Source organism: Sceloporus occidentalis, unplaced genomic scaffold (genome assembly GCF_023333645.1).
Source record: "Sceloporus occidentalis isolate IW3139 unplaced genomic scaffold, rSceOcc1.0.p SCAF_60, whole genome shotgun sequence".
NCBI lineage: Eukaryota > Metazoa > Chordata > Lepidosauria > Squamata > Phrynosomatidae > Sceloporus > Sceloporus occidentalis.
The window spans coordinates 130414-150525 of NW_028317040.1; the positions used below are offsets into that span (position 1 = coordinate 130414).

At 39.5% G+C, this 20112-nt stretch overlaps 1 protein-coding gene across 1 annotated transcript in view; it reads right to left on the bottom strand.

Annotated features, from left to right (window-relative positions):
• Positions 1-3635: 3635 nt before the first annotated feature.
• The window catches only part of LOC149287447 (NALCN channel auxiliary factor 2-like), a 61546-nt gene continuing 45069 nt past the window's right edge, over positions 3636-20112 (bottom strand). Inside the window, exons 2-3 of the mRNA XM_089492814.1 lie at positions 8755-8926; positions 3636-4006 (exon numbers count right to left, since the gene is read on the bottom strand). Of these exons, the coding sequence (XP_089348940.1) occupies positions 3636-4006; positions 8755-8926 (543 nt within the window). The remainder of the gene's footprint in view (positions 4007-8754; positions 8927-20112) is intronic.

A 20112-nucleotide genomic window follows, 5' to 3' on the forward strand; every position in this document is an offset into this window, starting at 1 on the left:
AAGATAGTCCTCCATCATGCAGAATTCATTGGTGTTCTCTTACAAATAGTCAATATGGTAAATTTTCATCAATGGTGTATCAATGGTGGGCTTAACTATTTTAAAGCGTACTTGGAAACTAGATCGCCTCGCTGTTGTTTAACCATACTATATCATCCCTAAGACTGCCTCGGGGGTCCTCTCCAGCATTTAATAAGGTAATGAGACATTACATATAACCTATTTGTATGTATTATATTATTGGATTTCCTGCTGCTATCAAATCAATTGTTACTTATTTGGGATAATCCAGCAGGCACAACAGACATACCCTGGACTGTATTTTCGTTTAACAGATTAGTGGCAGACATTTTTCTTAAGTAAACATAAAAAACAAAATACAAAATGTGAGATCGCAGCCCTATAAACCTTGAAAACGCAAACAACCCTCAGTTATTGCAGTTCATCTGTATTTTCCCTTTAGATTTATTTTTTATATGCAATATCTCTTTCTGTAAATTAGAAACACAGTAAATGTCACAGGGCTTATTAAATGGCATCTAGGTAAATGCATCCAGTGCCTAAGTATAGGGGTAGTTTGCATCTACCACTGAACTACGAATCCCATTACCCTTTGAAGCTGTGCACAAACAGTATACTGAAATGCAGAAAACAATGCAAGGACAATACTTATTTTTGGATTTCGTTTTATAAAATGTAAATAAAAATAGGGTCGCGTAACACATGAAACGAACCAGGTTATGCTAAGCTACGCTTCGTTTGCATCTGAAATGTTACCCAAGAAACTATCTTCGTGTTCCCAAGTCCTCACCTTGTTGGCAACACTCTTAAGGTGATGTTCCTTATAACGCAGGGTGTTCTAAATACACTGTAAAATGAATTCATCTCTGAATTATACATGCGTCACACTGCTTGCAAAAGAACAATAATGCAACAAAATAAACCACTGAATATTAATGATGACAATTTGCATACAGATAAAACCACCAAGTTTATTTCTTCGAAATGTAGGTTTGATGCTGTTAAAAACTCTTTCCATCTTTACGATGACATCATGTCTTAGCCATGTTTCCTGCACTCTATTGTGTTGTATGAATAATAACGAACAGCGGTATAACGAAAAGTAAGAGGAGACTGAGATGTGACCGAACTCCAATAAACAGACAGAACCCCCTAATTCTGTTTGATGGTAGTCCACCTATTGTAAGTGACATAGTGGGCCCAAAACTGTTTAATCCTCAGGGCCATTTTTACTTTAGGGATGTATTTACAAGCCAGGAGTCATGCTTTACAAAGACTATATGACTTTGTGACCTTTTGGTATTTCTTTACGCATATTATGCTTTTTAGGTCTGTGAAAAACTGCGATGTACTCATACTGAGCACCTGGAACAGACAGATTTAAGTCCAAACGAGGGACTGTCTTTTGTAAACAGGGACACTTGAGCAGTATGCATGTGAATGGATTTAAGGGAGCAGATGAAAAAGAGAGAAATTCCTAATTTGTATTAAAGACCACTAGGGGTTGTGTTTAAAGAACCAACACAGAGATTTAGAAATGCAATACTGGACTCGTGGAAAATTGTAGATTTTAACCAAAAATTTAATGAACAGCTTTGGAAATAAAAGTTCTATTAATATAATAATTTCCCATTCATCTGGGGATAAAAAAATGGGCTGTATTTTATTAATTTACTAATTACTGTCAGACAAACATTTCTAACACATTTTAAGAGAATAAAGACCTTTGTAGATGCAACAGTATCCAATGGATTGCTTTTACGGAAAATGATCTGTATTCGGAAGTTTGTCTGTGGACATTTTTATCTAATGTGTAAGCATTTCACTGTTTTGGGAGAATTTTTATTGGGAAGCATGTTAATTTTCAGGGGAGCACAATTCTCCAGCATATGGTGCAGCTGTGTAACTGCTGAACAACATCCAGCTGACGGGGAAATCCATGTGCATTCTCATTCCTCTTTGGCAGCTGAGAGCTACTTAGAAAACCCTGCTGTTTGTTACAAGTTCAATTAAATGTGTGACACATAATAATACACAAAGGAAGTTCACACTGTCTCGAAAATGCCATTACATGTTTATCATCAACTCAAACCCAAGGTGATTTGGCCTGCCAGACTAGGTATTTTCAAGCAGAACATATATGAATTCCACATGTGTGGTGCTGGCATAAGACATGAGCTGTATGTCAATAAATTTAGACAGTACCTATGGCATTCTAGTTGCTTGCCAATGACTGGGTAGCACTAGTATCATCCTTAATCCAACATATATGATAACCCTGATAACCACAGTAAAAAGGCATATAGGAGCTAGATGTTTTGTTCATTTACAACTCTTCAATCCTCATAGGGAGACTGTGTGATTTGTAGAAGTAGGTCTTAACCAACTAGTTAATTCCCATCTTCCCATTTCAACCACTTTTTGCCTCTCGAACATTATAATAAATGACAGAATCTACCTGTGTGCTGTCAAAAGCCAGACCTAGGGGCCATATTTTCTGGATAATCCAGCATGAGCACTGGCAGCTCAATCAAAATGATTGGAACTGATGAAAGCACTTGTACTCAAAGAAGGATTTACCATCTTGGTCTTTTTAGGCCCTAGAGGTTAAAACCCCTGGTTAAAAACATTGTGTCTCATAAAAATGAATGTTGGCAAAATAAACTGGAAGTACCACAGACCTGAAGTGCACCGTGCACTCAGAGAATGTCTGGGCTCTCATATTATGATGAACATTTCCTCTAAAGATGTAAAAGTTTAATATCTAATTCCACTTTCGCTGTCTTCTTCACAACCGTTGGTCTTGTTTTTCCTACTAATGATGTGGCCTTAGACTGTAAGGCCGTGCTAGTTTCCTAAAAATATTTTTTTTCATTACAATTATTTTTGCCATGTCAAAATAAATTATCTCGTTACCTGTGATAGCTCAAGATATTCATTCATTCTTTTTTTTTTTCAAATCTGGTGGGTTTTTTAAGTGGCTTATCTGCCTGAAAATTAGCAGGATTTATTTATAATTTCTTTAATTAAATACAAACTAATATCATCTTTTCCAGAATTGCCTAATCATTAGTTCTCTTACATGTATAAGCATTGCTTGGTGGTAACGTTTAATTTTCATATTCATTTTAGAAGTACAGCTGCCACTTGGCCATTTCCGTTGTTAGCTAATTGAGCTAGTGTTTAACCACCATGACCAAGAATACATTCAGGGCAGCACTAAAGCACTTAGCATTTATTCAGCACTCAAACTTGGCAAGTTTGACCATCTGTTAATTTGAATTAACAATAGAGTGCCATACATGATATATTTTTGGCCAAACATTCTTTCCAGATTTGAAATTGATACCGGACCACCCCAATCTTACTCTGCCTCACATTACCTGTGCTTAACACAAGCATTACTTCAAGACCACTGACACAGAACCCTTCTCGAAGTTGTGTCTCACAGGCCCTCTAACCCACAGAACTCATTCTCCGTTATAACCAGGCTGAGCCATGGTTAACTGCTTCTGAGGGCGGTCTCCCTGTGCCTCCAGGTCAAACAAAAGGGCGAACCCTTTGGGAGGAATGTATTCCAACCTTCTGAATTTTCAGAAAGTGCTTCCATATACTCATTCTTCACGGGCCGATGTCTCATCCATGGCAGTCATGGGTTCCAAGCGCACCCCGTTCTGCACAGCCGAGAAGGAGGCCATGGTGTGGAGTAGCATAAACACCAGCACGCACAGCCTTAGTCTGGTGTTTCCGAGGCGGGATCCCGCTGAGACCGGCAGCAGAGATGGGTGGTGGTGATGATAGGGATGCAAGTGATGGTGTCGATGGTGATGGTGGTGATGACCGTGGGGTTGATAGTATATGGACTGGGAGTTCGAAGATTTGGTTGATGAGTTGTGGTTGCTGCTCCCTGGTGTGTTACAGGAATGCCATCGGACATCACAACACTCCGCCTCTGTGTTAGACATATGGTTTTCTAGCAATTCCGCTGTAAAGAAAAGCACAGAATAGCATAAGATTCTGAGATATAGATGTTGAACAGTACTGAAAAGTTATGAAAATATCATTTTAGTACAAAAAGAGAAAAAGGCACAATGCAAAAGAAATATGAGTAGACAACCAGGGTTACATACTAGGCTTTGCATGATTAGACCCATACTACCAGGTAGATATTTGTATTGGTTAAGTTTTCTTTTTCTTATAGTCATATTGCTAGATTAATGGGAAATCTCCCCAGATGTGTCCTAGGGAAGGTGTCACACGTCTGCCTGCTGTCCTGGAACATTAACTCATAGAGCCTAGAGTGCATGACGTGGAAACCAGTATGACATTAAGTTCAGGCGTTGACTAATTTGGTTTGGATCTATGAGCCAGCCCAAAAAGTTAGGAGCCAGTTTTTTGTTTTTTCTTCCCCAATCATGTTTTTATCTTCCAGGGTTTGTCCAGCCTTGCCATATATTTACACACTCTAACACCATACAGTAACAGACACACTCTGACATCTTATGCTCACAAAAACAAACACCTTACAGTAAAACGCTAATATTCTACACTCATGTTTACACTTTAACACTATAAACTAATATTCACACTCTAACACTATATGCTGACATACACACTCATGCCATTGCCATCCTCTAACATACACAATGATACTACAGCACACACACACACACACACACACATTCAAAGACTATACATATACACACTGACTCTGACACTATAGTACATGCATACATACTAACAGGCTATACATACAACTTAAAAAAAGACCTCATTGTGAGGTTGAAACGTTGTTTTATTGTCTCAATAAATCTGCCTGACGCTGGAACTCTTGAGTGCCTGGAGCCTTTATTTACCTTCTGGATTTACTGGGGAGCTGGCCCTTCCTGGCACAGTTATACTCTGACATTACAGTATACACATACATACTAACTAGACTTGTGCTTTCGTATTCGGGCGAACATGAAAACGAACACGAAGAAACTAAGAAGTGAAGATAACGGCGGTAAAACGTACACGAAAATGAAGACGCACAAAACTAAGAATCTTGGTGTTCGTCTTCGTCTACTAATCTCAATGATCCCTTAGCCCGCCTTATGTACGCAGCATCGCAGGGGTTGACGGAAGCAGAAATTCATAGGTTCGCCGTCAAGGGTTAAGGGGCCGTGCGAACTACTCTATTGGTCGCCTGCAGGGTCCTCCTCTGGCATCAACCAATTGGCCCTGCAGGCGACCAATAGGCCTACTCGCACGGCCTTTTTAACTCCTGACGACGAACCTACGGATTTTCGTAGGTTCGCTGTCAGGGGTTAACTTGGTGCAACTTGGCCTGCAGAGACCACTGGTATCCCTGCTCCAACAGTTAAAAGTCTGTATGAACGACCAATAAAGTCGCTTGTACGGTTGGAGCAGGGAGACCAGTGGTCTCTGCCGGTCAAGTTGCTGGACGAGGATTTTAAATGTCTGTCCGAGCGACTCTATTGGTCGCCAGCAGGGGGCTCATCTGCCATTAACCAATGAAGAAAACAGGGAAAAGAAAAAATGTTGGTGCGCTAAGCTAGTCTCAGGCTCAAATAATACAAATGTATAATATAAGGCCTACCAAACAGTGTGAGCATGCTGCAAATACAGTGTGTTGGCTGTACAATGTATACAAAAAACAAAATACTGTCTGCGCTTCTCACCCTAATAAAGTTGGCAACAAATATATAAACATAATATAAATGAGAGGTTTTGGTTATATGAATTGGCCAAAGCATAATTAAGCTCACCCGCCACGTCAAGGCACACTCTCAATAGGGTGAGATCCTACTCTCACCTCCTACATAGTGGGCACACAAAGCAGTTTATACTGCTACCAAAACCAGATTAATGTGTTGGGGGAGGTGCAATTAAACCTCCTCCCATTTAACCCCTGGACAGCAAGCTGCAACCAGACTGATGAGGAGCCAACAACCTCAAATATGTGCAAACAGGGAAAAGAAAAAATGTCGGTGCGCTAAGCTAGTCTCAGGCTCAAATAATACAAATGTATAATATAAGGCCTACCAAACAGTGTGAGCATGCTGCAAATACAGTGTGTTGGCTGTACAATGTATACAAAAAACAAAATACTGTCTGCGCTTCTCACCCTAATAAATATCTGGTTTTGGTAGCAGTATAAACTGCTTTGTGTGCCCACTATGTAGGAGGTGAGAGTAGGATCTCACCCTATTGAGAGTGTGCCTTGACGTGGCGGGTGAGCTTAATTATGCTTTGGCCAATTCATATAACCAAAACCTCTCATTTATATTATGTTTATATATTTGTTGCCAACTTTATTAGGGTGAGAAGCGCAGACAGTATTTTGTTTTTTGTATACATTGTACAGCCAACACACTGTATTTGCAGCATGCTCACACTGTTTGGTAGGCCTTATATTATACATTTGTATTATTTGAGCCTGAGACTAGCTTAGCGCACCGACATTTTTTCTTTTCCCTGTTTGCACATATTTGAGGTTGTTGGCTCCTCATCAGTCTGGTTGCAGCTTGCTGTCCAGGGGTTAAATGGGAGGAGGTTTAATTGCACCTCCCCCAACACATTAATCTGGTTTTGGTAGCAGTATAAACTGCTTTGTGTGCCCACTATGTAGGAGGTGAGAGTAGGATCTCACCCTATTGAGAGTGTGCCTTGACGTGGCGGGTGAGCTTAATTATGCTTTGGCCAATTCATATAACCAAAACCTCTCATTTATATTATGTTTATATATTTGTTGCCAACTTTATTAGGGTGAGAAGCGCAGACAGTATTTTGTTTTTTGTATACATTAACCAATGAAGTACAGGTGTACAGGTGTACTTGGTTGATGGCAAAAACTACAAGAAACGAAGAAAAAAACGAACATGAAGAATGTACACGAATATTCGCCCGAACCGAACACAGGAACGGGCGAATATTCGGGGAATATGAAGATTTTTTCCCCCCAAGAAGACAAACACGAAGAGAATACAAACACACTACAGTATATATACACTCACTCTAGCACTAAACACACACATATACTCTGACACTATAATATACACACACTCACATACACTACTCCTCGACACTCCCCCTCACCTCCTGATGACCTGCCACGCTGCTGCCTATCCTGAATCCGGCACCATATGTTAGTGCCTTACTGGACTCACGGCACCCACTACACCATGGCCCCGCAGGAAAACATATGGTACCAGATTCATGATGGTAGCCCTGCAAAACCCTGGGTGAAAGGAAGTGGTTACTAGTTGCCATGGTGACCTGGGGCACGGGGTTTCTCAAACTCTGCATTAAGTGAATAGATGCAAAGGGAACTGTATCAGATGCCATATGAAAGAGCTGTAGTTTTGAATAAAAACACATTTTAAGAGGAGGTTCACTGAAATACAGCCAAATAAACAAATCACCAAGCATCTTAAACAGCAGCTATCTGCTTTAACATCAGGACTGCAATGATCTCTGTGGGCATCAAAACTGTGATTGTAAGCATTAGCCACCATTATTTTAATTTTTTATTTTTACTTTACAGTTTCTCGGGATAAGAAAACAAAAAAAACGATTCACTGTTGTAGTGTCAAACGGTAAACATACCGTATGCAAAAGATACAATCTCTTGGAAACCTTTGCACTGGAATAATATACAGTTCCCAAAGATTTTGTGTGATACCTCCAGCTGGAGGGGGTGGGGGGGGCTTAACTTTTACAACAATATTACACTTTGACACTGTACAGCCCCTCCAGCACTGAAAGGGTCAAACAGATGTTTGACCTTGGAAATATGATGATTTGGGATTTAAGGAAACGTAAATATTACTTTTTAGACAAATGGTTTTCCTTTAATGGTCACAAGGGAGGAATAGCAGAAAACCAAGAACAATCTGTGCAATACTGACCACGGTACAACGGCCCTCACTGTACAACTTAAATAATCCGCACACATGTATATTCATTTCAAATATCATATAAGGAGCACGCACGACATAAGTTGTGGCGAAGTAAAATTGATGAAAAAACCCTCCACTTAAAGTAGGTAACAGAGGAAAGTGCTTGAACCAGAAGAATGTCTGTTATACCCCTCAACATTTCAGGCCGAAGGATGGGCTAGAGGTGGAGAGGGCCAGGGCTGAAGGCAGGAATGAGTATGGTCGGACAGACCCCTTTCTCCTAATCAGAAGAGCCACCATATCAGAGCCACTTCTCTTTATTGGAAGAGCCACTTTATGGCGCTTAGAAGTAGTGTGTCACAAGGTGGCCACCTAAAAGCTGTAATGGAGGTGTGTGCTGCATTAACACAAACCTCCAAAGATCTTCCACCTTTTGGGCCAGTAAGGGGAAGCCAGAAGCTCTCCCCAACCGGCCCGTGATCCCAATGGGACACTTGGGATGTATGTAAAAGGGCGATAAGGGCACTAAATTTAACCCATGTAATGTTTTTGCAAACCTAAAAAAACATGTATTTGTGTCCACTGTGACCCTTCTTGTCCAAATTATTAGGATTTGCATGATTAATCCTTCAATTTTTCATTATTCCAAAAACTCTGACAGTAGGAAAGAAGGAGGGGGCGTTTAGGAAGAATTAATTAGTAAAGTAGGGTTTGACTGTGTTACCAGCACTGTCAGAAAAGGTGGTTTGCTGGTTTTAAGTGTCTTTTAAGCATTTTTTGACGCGCTTGAAGATTTCTACCCCAGAAAAGGTTCCATGCCAGTACTCACGTTTACAGATGAAGCCAGGTAACCCTCCGTAGATAAATTCGTCGTTGTCAGGTAACATGAAGGGGCAGCGTGTTTGCACCTCCAGGCAGTACTGCTTGCAGGGAATATGGTGGCGGCACTGCCGCTGGGTCACGTTGAAATACTCCGAGCACAGCCAGGCTTTGTACACTGCCTACAGAAGGGAGAGGTCACATTCAGTTAGACAGGAGACGGCTGCAGAGTCCAAGGTAACTTTTAAACTTAGTACCGTAACATTTTCCTATTGAGGTAACTGGAGCAATGCTTAATTTTATGTAATTTAAGCACAGTTCTTCATCAGTACAATAATACAATGTATCAAGCCCTGTGACCACTATCTGACACTAAATTTACAAAATAAGTTTAATTCAATATGCTGAGCAACGGAGATGTTTCTCAAACATAGTCACTTTACTTTCCCTTTCCCTACGTGTAGGATCTTAAGTGATTATATGGAAATATCGCAAACTATCTAGGGTATTTGTATCAAGTGATTAATTATCTCTGGAGCATATGTTCAGTGGTAACAAAAGTAATTTCTATATGTCTGATGTGTCATCACAAAAGTTTTAAAAGATAAAAAGTGCCATCTAGTGGAAATATGTTGTACTGCATAAAATGGATGAGTAACCAACTGGAGTATTTGGTTGGAACATAGAAACATTTCATGCCAACCATTCAGCCCATCTAGACTGCCCATTAATTATGACTTAAACCTTAACTAGTTGTTAGTCTTGTCTTATATTATGGATAGTCATATGCTATACCTTAATAAATTCCTTTATGTATTTAATGAGACCTGCATCACCAGATCACGTTGCCCCAATATTTGCAATTCTGATCCTACATTGTATAGTTAATAAATCTATGTAATGGCTTTCGAGACCAAAATAACCATTTCATGTGCATTACAGGTGTTCTGGTTACGCAGGATGCCCACAAGAGCAGATCACATGATTTGCATGATTATTCCTATACATTAAGGTCTGCCTCTCTTTTGGTAGAAGCTGGTATGTTCCGGCAGCCTTAGAAGAAGTTAAGTGAATTCAGGGCAGTATTATGCTGGCTTGACAACATGACACTGAATATAATTCTGTGAAAGTAAAATAGGATGTACTATTGAATCCAAATATCTCTGAAAAAGCTTAAACAGACTAGATAACAGATATTTTGAAATATGAATAGTTTTAATATTTGGATGTAAATAATGCTAGAATCCGTTCAACAAGATGTCTTATTCTCCAACTTAAAATGGAAACTTTCATGTGAAAACAAGGATTTGTAGACAATGTACATTTGCTCAATGATGAAATGTGTGACCCTTAACAGACCTTGACTTTTACATGTGCCTAAAGTTAGGGGAAAAAACATGTTAAATGTTTACATCCTCTTGAAAAATGGCACATTAAGCCACCAGTCTCTGCAAAACTAATTGAGATGTGTCAAAATAAAAACACCAAGAGCATCATTGGGGCAAATGCTGTTTGCTTTACTGGTGCCCAAAAATATGGGCATTATGTTGCCTTTAAGTACAATACATTTGCAAGATGTTAATTTGTATTTTTTCTGTTGTGATACCCATAAGATGCATTTATACACCCTGATCATCTTCTCTACATTCTCCAAGGGGCCGAAAAAAAATATATTCTATCAGCAAAAAGAGGGATAATAACTGTATTGTTTATATAATAAGAAACAAAAGCATTATTGTTTGTGTCACTTTTCACTCAACTATATTCCCAAAGGAAAGCTTAGTGTACATGTCTAGAAGATCTTAAGAAATAAGTCCATGTCCCATCAGCATGCCAAAGACCAAAGCAAACATAACGAGAAATTCATACAAAAGGAACACGAGCAACAATATGTGTTTAGAAAAACACAAAAACATATGTTCTTAGGCAGGAGTGTAACTGCTTGTAAGGCAATAAATCCACTGAAAAAAATGTAAAAGTAAAAAATCTTTCTACATTTCAATGTAAAACTGCTAACAATGAATTAAGATGGATGGCTCTTCTAAACCCCCTTCGGGTTATGCACATTTGTTTAGTTGTTATGGTTTTCCATTGAACTCTTTAGGGGGATTTTGAGATATGAAGTGATAATAGACACCTGCCCTTAGCTGGAAGAGACATTTGTTCCTGAGAACTAATTTGCACTATTCTAGCACCCCCCCCCCCCCGAATATCCATAGTAAAAATAGTTGTCTGCTGCGAGGGCATGCATCCTTAATATCTTCAACAAATATGCAGAAATAGCACTCTTCATACAGTCGTAATCAAACCCTGTCCCAATGCACTGTTATCTAGGTTCAAAATGTTTTAACTTTTAGCACAAACCAATCAGATCATAATAGATTTACTGAAAAATAATATTATTTGTTTTTTTTGTTTTAATGCATTGTTATATATACATTAAACTGGGAAACACTATGGCATGCGCTGTAAAGCTCAGGAGGGTTAAGGAAAATATTGTGTGTGGAGGGGGAGGAAAGGCAGAGACATTGTACAGAACAGAGTGGGTGTGTATTTGGAAATGTGATATGTGACAGAGATGTACTGAGTCATAGACACCAAGACATGAAGCTTATAAACCGGGGAGACAACCAACTTATGGAGAGCGCAAAACAAAAAAAAATATTCTTGGATGGAATCTGAAAAACAAAAAGAAATATTCTATGGCTGTTTTCAACTGGGTTTCTAGTAGGCTCAGGGATCTAGAGTAAGACTACATAATGCTCTAGGTAGGATACCCAACTAAACCAACCTCCTCCCCACAAGGCCAATATTTAATGTATGTACACTTCAGTACTGGGAGGTTTCTTTGGTACCCCATATACTCTTTGTTATGGCCTATGGTCAATATTCTGACATTGAAACAGGACAGCCAACACCTATGGCATGTTTTTCAATACTGTCTTAAATCACAGGAAAGTTACTTGAAGTGCATCATGGAGGGTGTAAAGGTCTTCTAGAACAGTACTTTATCTTGGTGAATATTAATATTAATATTTCCCGCTCAAAAAAAAAACTCCTTCAGCATTAAGTCCTGCTCCAAGGACAACTAGATAAACAAGTGTTCTGATCAGGTCAGTGCTGACAAAGAAGCAAGGAAAATGAACAAGTGACCAGGGCAGATGAAAGAGCTGCTAAACTAAAAGCAAAATTATTTTATGTAGCCCACAGTCTTAATAACAGGGCATGTGTCTTAAATTACGTACGGTTTCCTTCTTTTATTGGTCATAGATAAGTAAAAGGTTATTAGTGGCTATGAACTCATTTTTGTAGTGACCCTTTTTGGTTGGATGTGGATAACATCTGCTATTAAGATGTCAAAGTAACCTCTTCTTATGATGTAAAGCACTATCCATCTTGAAAAAGGGCACATTAAGTATCTGGTCTTTCTGGAGATATTTATTCCTGGGTCTCTTTTTGCCCACAGTGACCTTCTTGAAGGAAATGCCTGACCTGGTGAAAATTTTTGACCCCAAGCCAATTTGCAAATTCAGGGGATTTAAATGTCTGAACTTTCATTGATGTCACTGGGAGATCCTCTTAGTCTGAATAAGACCCAAAAGGATCTGTATACACCTCGATTAGGTTCCGTAGTAAGTTTTTTTTTGCTGCTGGTCACACTTTTCAAGTTCACCGTTGCAAGTTCTGTGACACGTTGTCACAGCAGCTTCCATTGTTAAAGAAATGGAGAAAAAAAAGTACATATACAGTGTTCTATGAGGTAGAAATGGAAACCCCTCTAGTGATGTCATTATGACATCACAAGGGTTCCCTTGCTTCAAAAGAAATCCCTGTTATCTTTTTTAGTGAGCAGTGGAAAAAAATATTACAAACGTCGATAAAAAAAATTAACAAAAGTTAAAAGAAAGTAAAACTAAAACATAAAAATAATTGTAAATCCCTAAACAAAATATATATTTTTTTAAGTTAAAGACTCAGAATACCACATTCCAAAATACAACAATTTACAAAAATTATGCCATAACTGCCTAGGCATATGAGATGAATTCAAACTCTAGACAGGTGTTTTTATCTCTCATTTGCACTAAATGTGTACAATTTATAACAGATACAAATGTTAAACTTTTTTTTTCATATTAAATGAGAATTTATCAAAAAATATATGTATACTTTGTGTAGGTACGCTAAATGAGAAAGAAGGAAATTACAGGAAGGAAAGGATGTAGAAAAAAAATGTTGAAAATGATGTTATGGGTAAATTATACAAAGTTCTTGCATTTCATTCTATTCTCACTAGGGGGCATACTTGAACAAAACATTGCTCTTATGCAGCAAAGATGGTGATAATTTAAATCTCATTGATAAATTTGTATTAATGCCTGATGTTTCATTTACAAAGATAATCCAACATTATCTTAATAATCAAATATTAATTTTAGGTTGATTAGGATTTCAGTATTCTGAATGCCAGCCGCCTTAATTGTGTAATAGTGTTCACAGATATACACAGATAACTGGAAAAAATGAAACAAAAAAGTGATGAAAAGATGGACTATAAATATATAAATGCGGACTATATATATTAATTATAAGACTACCTCACACAATTCACCTTATGACCAACAGCTGAGGTAATGCCATGTGATATTATGGTCTGCCTCAACACAGACCGGTGAACATAATATATTCTGTAATTTATGTTATTAAACTGAATAACCAAAACATATTCTACAATATTTAACATCTGAAATATAAAAAAAATAGTAATCTACTGGAATTTAAAAGGAGAAACATAACTTTTTGACCTTCTTAGCATAACCAGATTTATGAAATTTACAAGCAGCTCATGATTTGTGTTTTTAAATCAGTGTAATTGTTGAAATTAGAGTGTCATCCAAAAAAGGTCACTGCAGGCAAGTGTGACTGTCTCAGATGTGCTTCAGTAGTACTCAATAATAATAACAGACTACACAGTAAACCCATGCACACAGGTAAGTGCGTAAACAATTATGGGACTTTAAAGGACTCAATTAATTTCAGTACTAATTCTGTACCTGCCCTGACAGCATAAAGTCTATAATTCACATAAAAATGTATATGAAGCTGAAATCTATGTGTCCTTTTAAAGGGACAGTTTACTGCCCTACTACAGAAGAATGGATATAAAAGCCCACTGTGAGTAGAATTCAAAAGCCTGCTACAGAATGGACAACAAAAATAAAACAAGAAATATAATCAGCATAAAGCGAATTGTACAAATACATCTATATAGCAACTGTGGGGGAGTATGGGACTGCCAATGGCCATGGGGAGGGGGCATATTGATGCACTTTTAAAGGCCCTCTAGGAAGACCAAATGTTATGTACAAAAGATGTTGACCGGGAATATTACTGTAGGCATAAAGTTCGTAAGTGAATAAGGTAACAAAATATGTAAGTAAATCACTGTACCTATACATTCTAGCTTAAAAGTGTACTTGAGAGGAATCCAGCAGACCAGAATTGTTTTAGGATATACTGGAGTAGTGTAGGATCATTCAGAATGTCCATGCTACGTTTCAGATCGGCCACATCAGATTAATTAAATGCAAGGGTTTGGTGATGTATTAACAACCAGTAGTACAGTGGGCTTAGCTGGTGCCCATGTGGTAGGTACAAGATTCAAGCTAAAATATCTTCAAGTAAAAAGTGATCAGTCCAAAAATATGTTTTGGTGAGGACATGTAGTGAATTGAGGAGAGAAAGTTGCTGAGAATTCCCAACAATGTCCAGGACAATACAGTCAAGGTGTATTGTTCATCCCTAAATTCCCAGTAGAACTTACATTCAGACACTCCTACTACATGGTGTGAAGATATTTTGTATCCTACACAAGATTGGAATGTACTCATATCTTCCGCTCACCGGCATTATGAGAATTGTCACTGCAACTTAATTTAGGGGATGAGGTAGTATGTGTATATCCTGTTAATCATGACAATTCTCTGGAGCCTCAAGGCAGTGGAGCTCTGGGCCTTGGACTTTGGAGTTGAGTCCTGGGGTGCTAGGTCCCGAATATGGAGGAGCTGTCAGTGTTCCTTGACTGAAGCAAGCACTTTAGTATAGACATTTCTCGACAGGATGCTTCACTAGGAATCCCCACCTGTAGAGTATGTGATTTCCCGGGAGACTCATCTTAACTAAACTTTTGAAAACAATCTACATAGAGGTTATGGTTTTTTGTACTTCTGCATAATGTGCTCCCCTCAGGGTATCCTAAAAGGTGAAATGTATTATGCATGAAATTTTACAGTACACTTTTTTTAAGTATGTTAAAGAAACAGAGATCTTCCAGAATGACAACAGAGACAATTGACAATGTTTCCCCATTTAGTTAAGGGGCATGTCTCATTGCTTTCCAACTTGCACTGCTTGGGTACGTCAGAGCTCTGGAGTTCCATAAACGTCTCCTCTAACCTATTCCCACTAAACATTCACCTGCTTGGTAATGCAACCATCATGACATCACTTTTTGCGGCCTTGGAATTGCAGAGCTCAAAATATCCTTTGAAACGAACAGTCTTGTAACTGTTCCCTTAAAATAAGTATATTATCACTGCAGAGTGCTGTCATGTGAAATGCTCTGCAGAACTGCTGTCTACATCTATTTCAGCTTGTCGATATGATAGTCTTGTAGGCACATGTCATTTTGTTCCTGTAAAAAAACAGAATTATGCTTTGGGGAAAAAAGAAAGAAAAAAAAACAACTTTTCTTCTCATTTCAGTTGTACATTCGGGTCCCTTTAAAGCTCTAATCATAAATTATTATTATTATTTATTGTCTTATATAGCACCATCAAATTCCGTAGTGTCTATATGTCCCGTTTTGTGTTCCATTCTTGTAACTACTGAGCTCCTGCTTTCTGTTTTTTAATTCATTATTTGTAGCTTGCACAGTTTGTGTCATTTGTAATGCTTTTCAGTGTAAATGTGCTGCATTGAGTTGTTTAATGTAAACCTTTACTTTTGAACTGCGAACGCACAGTTAAAAAAGCCATTCGCCCCCTGAGTACATGCGCTCAGGTTGAAACTGAGAACAATGTGTTACATTAAATAGATATTTTTAAAACCATATTATTATTTTTATACAATGCTGTTATTTAATCTAATAGGCACAAGTATGCCGCAATTTATTTAACAGAAAGCCATGTAAGAATGCATTCATATAGCATGCTGTGCCCTACTGCAGCAACCCTGATAGAGACAGCCACTAAATATAATTTCATCATATTTAATCAACAAGATCTGGGCTGTGATGATGTCCATATCTTTAGAGCAGCGATAGATTCAGTAAATGCTATCTTTTTACATTTTAAACATTTGGTGTACTATATTAAAAGTTCTAAGCAGGGGCGTAACTAGAAGCCTCAGGGTCCCGGTGCGAGAATTTGTTAAGGGCCCCCCTCTCACATCTACCACCTTCTCCCTCCCTTCTCACTATCTACCCTCTCCCTTCTCACTATCTCACCCTCTCCCTTCTCCCTACCCCCCCTTCTCACTATCTACTCTCTCCCTACCCCCTTCTCACTATCTACCCTCTCCCTACCCCCTTCTCACTATCTACCCTTCCCCCCCTTCTCATTTCCTACCCTCTTCTTACCCCCTTCTCACTATCTACCCTCTCCCTACCCCTTCTCACTATCTACCCTCTCCCTAGCCCCCGTTCTCACTATCTACCCTCTCCCTAGCCCCAGTTTACTTACCGTTTTGAAGTCCTGTGGTGGGAGCATGAGGCCTCTGTCTTGCTTCTCTGCCGCGGTGCGCGCAGGGGTTCACTGCTGAGCTCAGCATGAAGTGCCGGCACCTGAGACAGATGCCTCACGCTCCCACCACTGCAGTCGGGTGGCGGCAGGGAGCAGATGAGACAGAAGGATGCCGAGCGGTTGCTAAAAACGACCGCTCGGCCCCTTGGGCCCCCCTGACTGGCAGAACTCCAGGGCCCGGTCGCAGTCACGACCCCTGCGACCCCGGTAGTTCTGCCACTGGTTCTAAGACCAACCTAGGTCATAAAGCAGATCTGGTCATACGAATTGTTTAGTGGTTCATTGTTCTCTCTCTCTCTCCAGACACACTGTGTGGCTGCAACTGCATCATCAAAGTTACTTGTAAGTGAGATATATAACTGAATAAACTGAAACTTTTTCCTAGTGCCTCAGAGGCAACCATGAAGAGACTTTAGGGACCTAGCACCAACATTTGCTGTAGAACTGATATCCAGAACAAAAGCGTTTGGTATACTGACTGCAGCAAGGTGTAAAGGCACCACTTATACTGGTTTCTCACTGCAAGACATACTGGCTGGAATAAAATTACATCAGGGTAATACAACAAACTGAAAACAAACATCCAGGTTCAAGAACAACAGCGCACCACCTAGTCTCTAGCTTTCTTCCCTTGGGAATATCCCTCTAAGGCCAAAAGGCCAGCAGTAAGACATATCTTCTTGTTTCCCACCTAAGAGAAGACCCACTGAAGCCTTCAAGGGGGGTAGCAGCCAGAATCTTCAGGGACCTGAATCTTCAGTGCATATGTGCTAAACTCATCCATAATATTGAGATAAATATCTTAAATCAAACATTGTGTGGTGAAAATAATGTGCAAAAGTGTACTGCATGAGGGCAGGGAACCAAAAAAAGCGGTATTTCTGCCCCAGCCCTTGGCTGGCATTATAAAATGTATCCTCCACTTGCCAGCCACAAGGCTACAACTGGTGGGGTAAAGATAAAACGTACAAGGGAAGGCCCATAAGTATAGACACGCATACAGTTTTCTGTAACCAGAGGACAGAATGTAAAGATAGCTTTAAAATCATTCATAACAAAATATGCAAAATATCAAGTTATTGTGTAACTTATTAACTGCCAAGTTATTAAGTGGCACTAGACACGTGGAAATGATGCAAAATTACATTTCACTCTATGTGTCACCAGGGGGTTGAATAAGGCACATTGCACTTGGATTGCCAATAGTGCAATGCCTTGGGCTTGCTATGAAAGCTTACATCTAAACTGCGCTGTGTTGTTAATGTAAAAGCTGCTATCAGTAACTGACTATGACAACATTTACCAACAAAGGAAGAAGGGAAAGTTTTTCTTCTTGTGCGTTTGCATTTATCTCACTCTTATTCTGTATATGCTTTGTACGGATACGTGGATACTTATGACTCCATAGCTCACTCCCGTTCATACTCTTTTTGTGTAGTTGTGGATTTGGCATCTCTCACACCCTCCAATAGATTCTGCCACATTCACACTTAACACTCTTGCAAACAGATTGATATATAGGATAGTTCTTTGGCACACACTCCATATGAGAACTCCATAAGATAAGAAATTGCGGGGGCACATTGTGACTGAAATTATATCCACAGTGCTGCCATATTTGCCCCTTCCTAATTTCTTCAATTTTTGCATATTAGTCACAATTAAATGTTTCACATCATCAAATTAATTTTAATATCCATCACAAATAACCTGAGCTTTAAATGATGATTTCATGTATAGAAGGAAAAAAGCTACTTGGCCCTATGTGAAAAAGTAAACGACCCCTTAGCTACTATTTTTAACCAATTAACCAAATTTAATTGATAACTGGATTCAGTTTCACTAGACACAATCAGGCATGATTACTGCCAGCCTTCTTAAATCTGAACATCAATTAAATGGAACATTTTTTGCAAAGTGAAATAGGCTAAAAGGTCTAAAAAAAAAAAGCAGCACATGATGTTGTGACCTAAAGAAATAAAAAAACAGAAACAATGTCATTGACATCTATCAGTCTGGAAAGGGTTACAAAACCATTTCTAAGGCCCAGGGACTCCAGTGAACCGGGGTGAAAGCCATTATCTACAAATGGAGAGAACTTGGAACAGTGGTGAACCTTTCTCCAAGAGCGCATCGATGACTCACCCAGGAGGTCACAAAACCCAGACTAACATGTAAAGGGCTGCATGACTCACTAGCCTCAGTTAACCCCTTCGTTCCCCTATAGACGTACTGGGACGTCCAAAAACCGCCCACAAAGAAACCCCTATGGACGTCCCGGTACGTCCAGCCCTTCGTGCAGCGTCAGGGACACATCCCTGCCGCTGCACGGGAGACCAGGCTGTCGTTTGACAGCCTGGACTCCCCACTGACAGCAGAAGCCGGCTTTGCCGGCTTTCTGCTGTCCGATCGCTGTCCGAAGCTGTTACACTGTAAACTGCCCGATTGCGCAGTTGCAAACGGAGGACAGGATATCCCCTGCGGGGGGGGGGGAGCAAATATATTCTCTAACCCTGTTGCAGTTGTGAATGAACTTGCCAACTTTTTTTTGGGGGGAAAATATACTATAAACCTTTTGCAGGCCATCTCTCTAAAAATAATTGTATTGGCATCCAGGGAATGTTTGGTTACAATCCATAGAGCTTACAGTTAAGTACACTTTAATCAGACCTTTTCTGTATGTCTCACCATGTATGACCAAAAATGCATACAAAGGCTCTGCAGGAACGTGTTCTGTACAGTAATGGAGTGTTCGCCAGATTGCGTTGTGTGCCGGACAGAGGAAGGGCCTATTGATTTGATGTTTGCAGAGAAGGAGGTGGACCTATCAGATCATGTGTGGATGGAAGCCTGCCAGACAATGTTGTACATGGGGTGGGAAAGGGGCTTATGGACAGTGAGCCAGGAGGAGAGGATTCCAGACAGTATTGTATGGTGGGAGGCTGTTTGACAGCGTTGTTTGTGGATGGGGAGAAATAGCTGGCCAATGTTATGTGCAAGGTGAGGAAGGGACTGCTGAACAGTATTATGGGGGCTTTAGTGGCTTCTGGATACTGTTGTGGGGGTGTCAAAGAACAGACAGGAAAGAAAGAGAGAATAAACCGAGGAAGATGCGGGAGAGAGATGAAAGAAAGAGGATAAAAAGAAGAAAATAGGATAGAAAGAAAGCAAGGGAGAGAAGAAAGGAGGAGGGCAAGAGAAGAAAGGAAAGGAGAACGGAAAAAAGCCACATTTTAATGATGGACACATAAGCTAGAATAATATTTTTTCTCCCTACAGGTGTGGTTATCATCTAGGTGAACCCCTACATAGGAGTCATAGGTTGCCCGTCCATATCTTTATTATGCTTCTTTGTGGTCCTCACACAAAATAACGAAGCAGAGCACCTGACTGTGCACACGACATTGGTAGTTTTAACAAATTAATGTAATAATGTTAGAAGCTCAGTAAGTGGCAGTTCTTCTCGATGTAGCATTTGTTTTATAAAACGTGTGGTTCATTGCTCATAGTCATACAGAAAGGTTGTGTTATACTGAAATGTACTGTTGTAACAGTGACTAATTAGG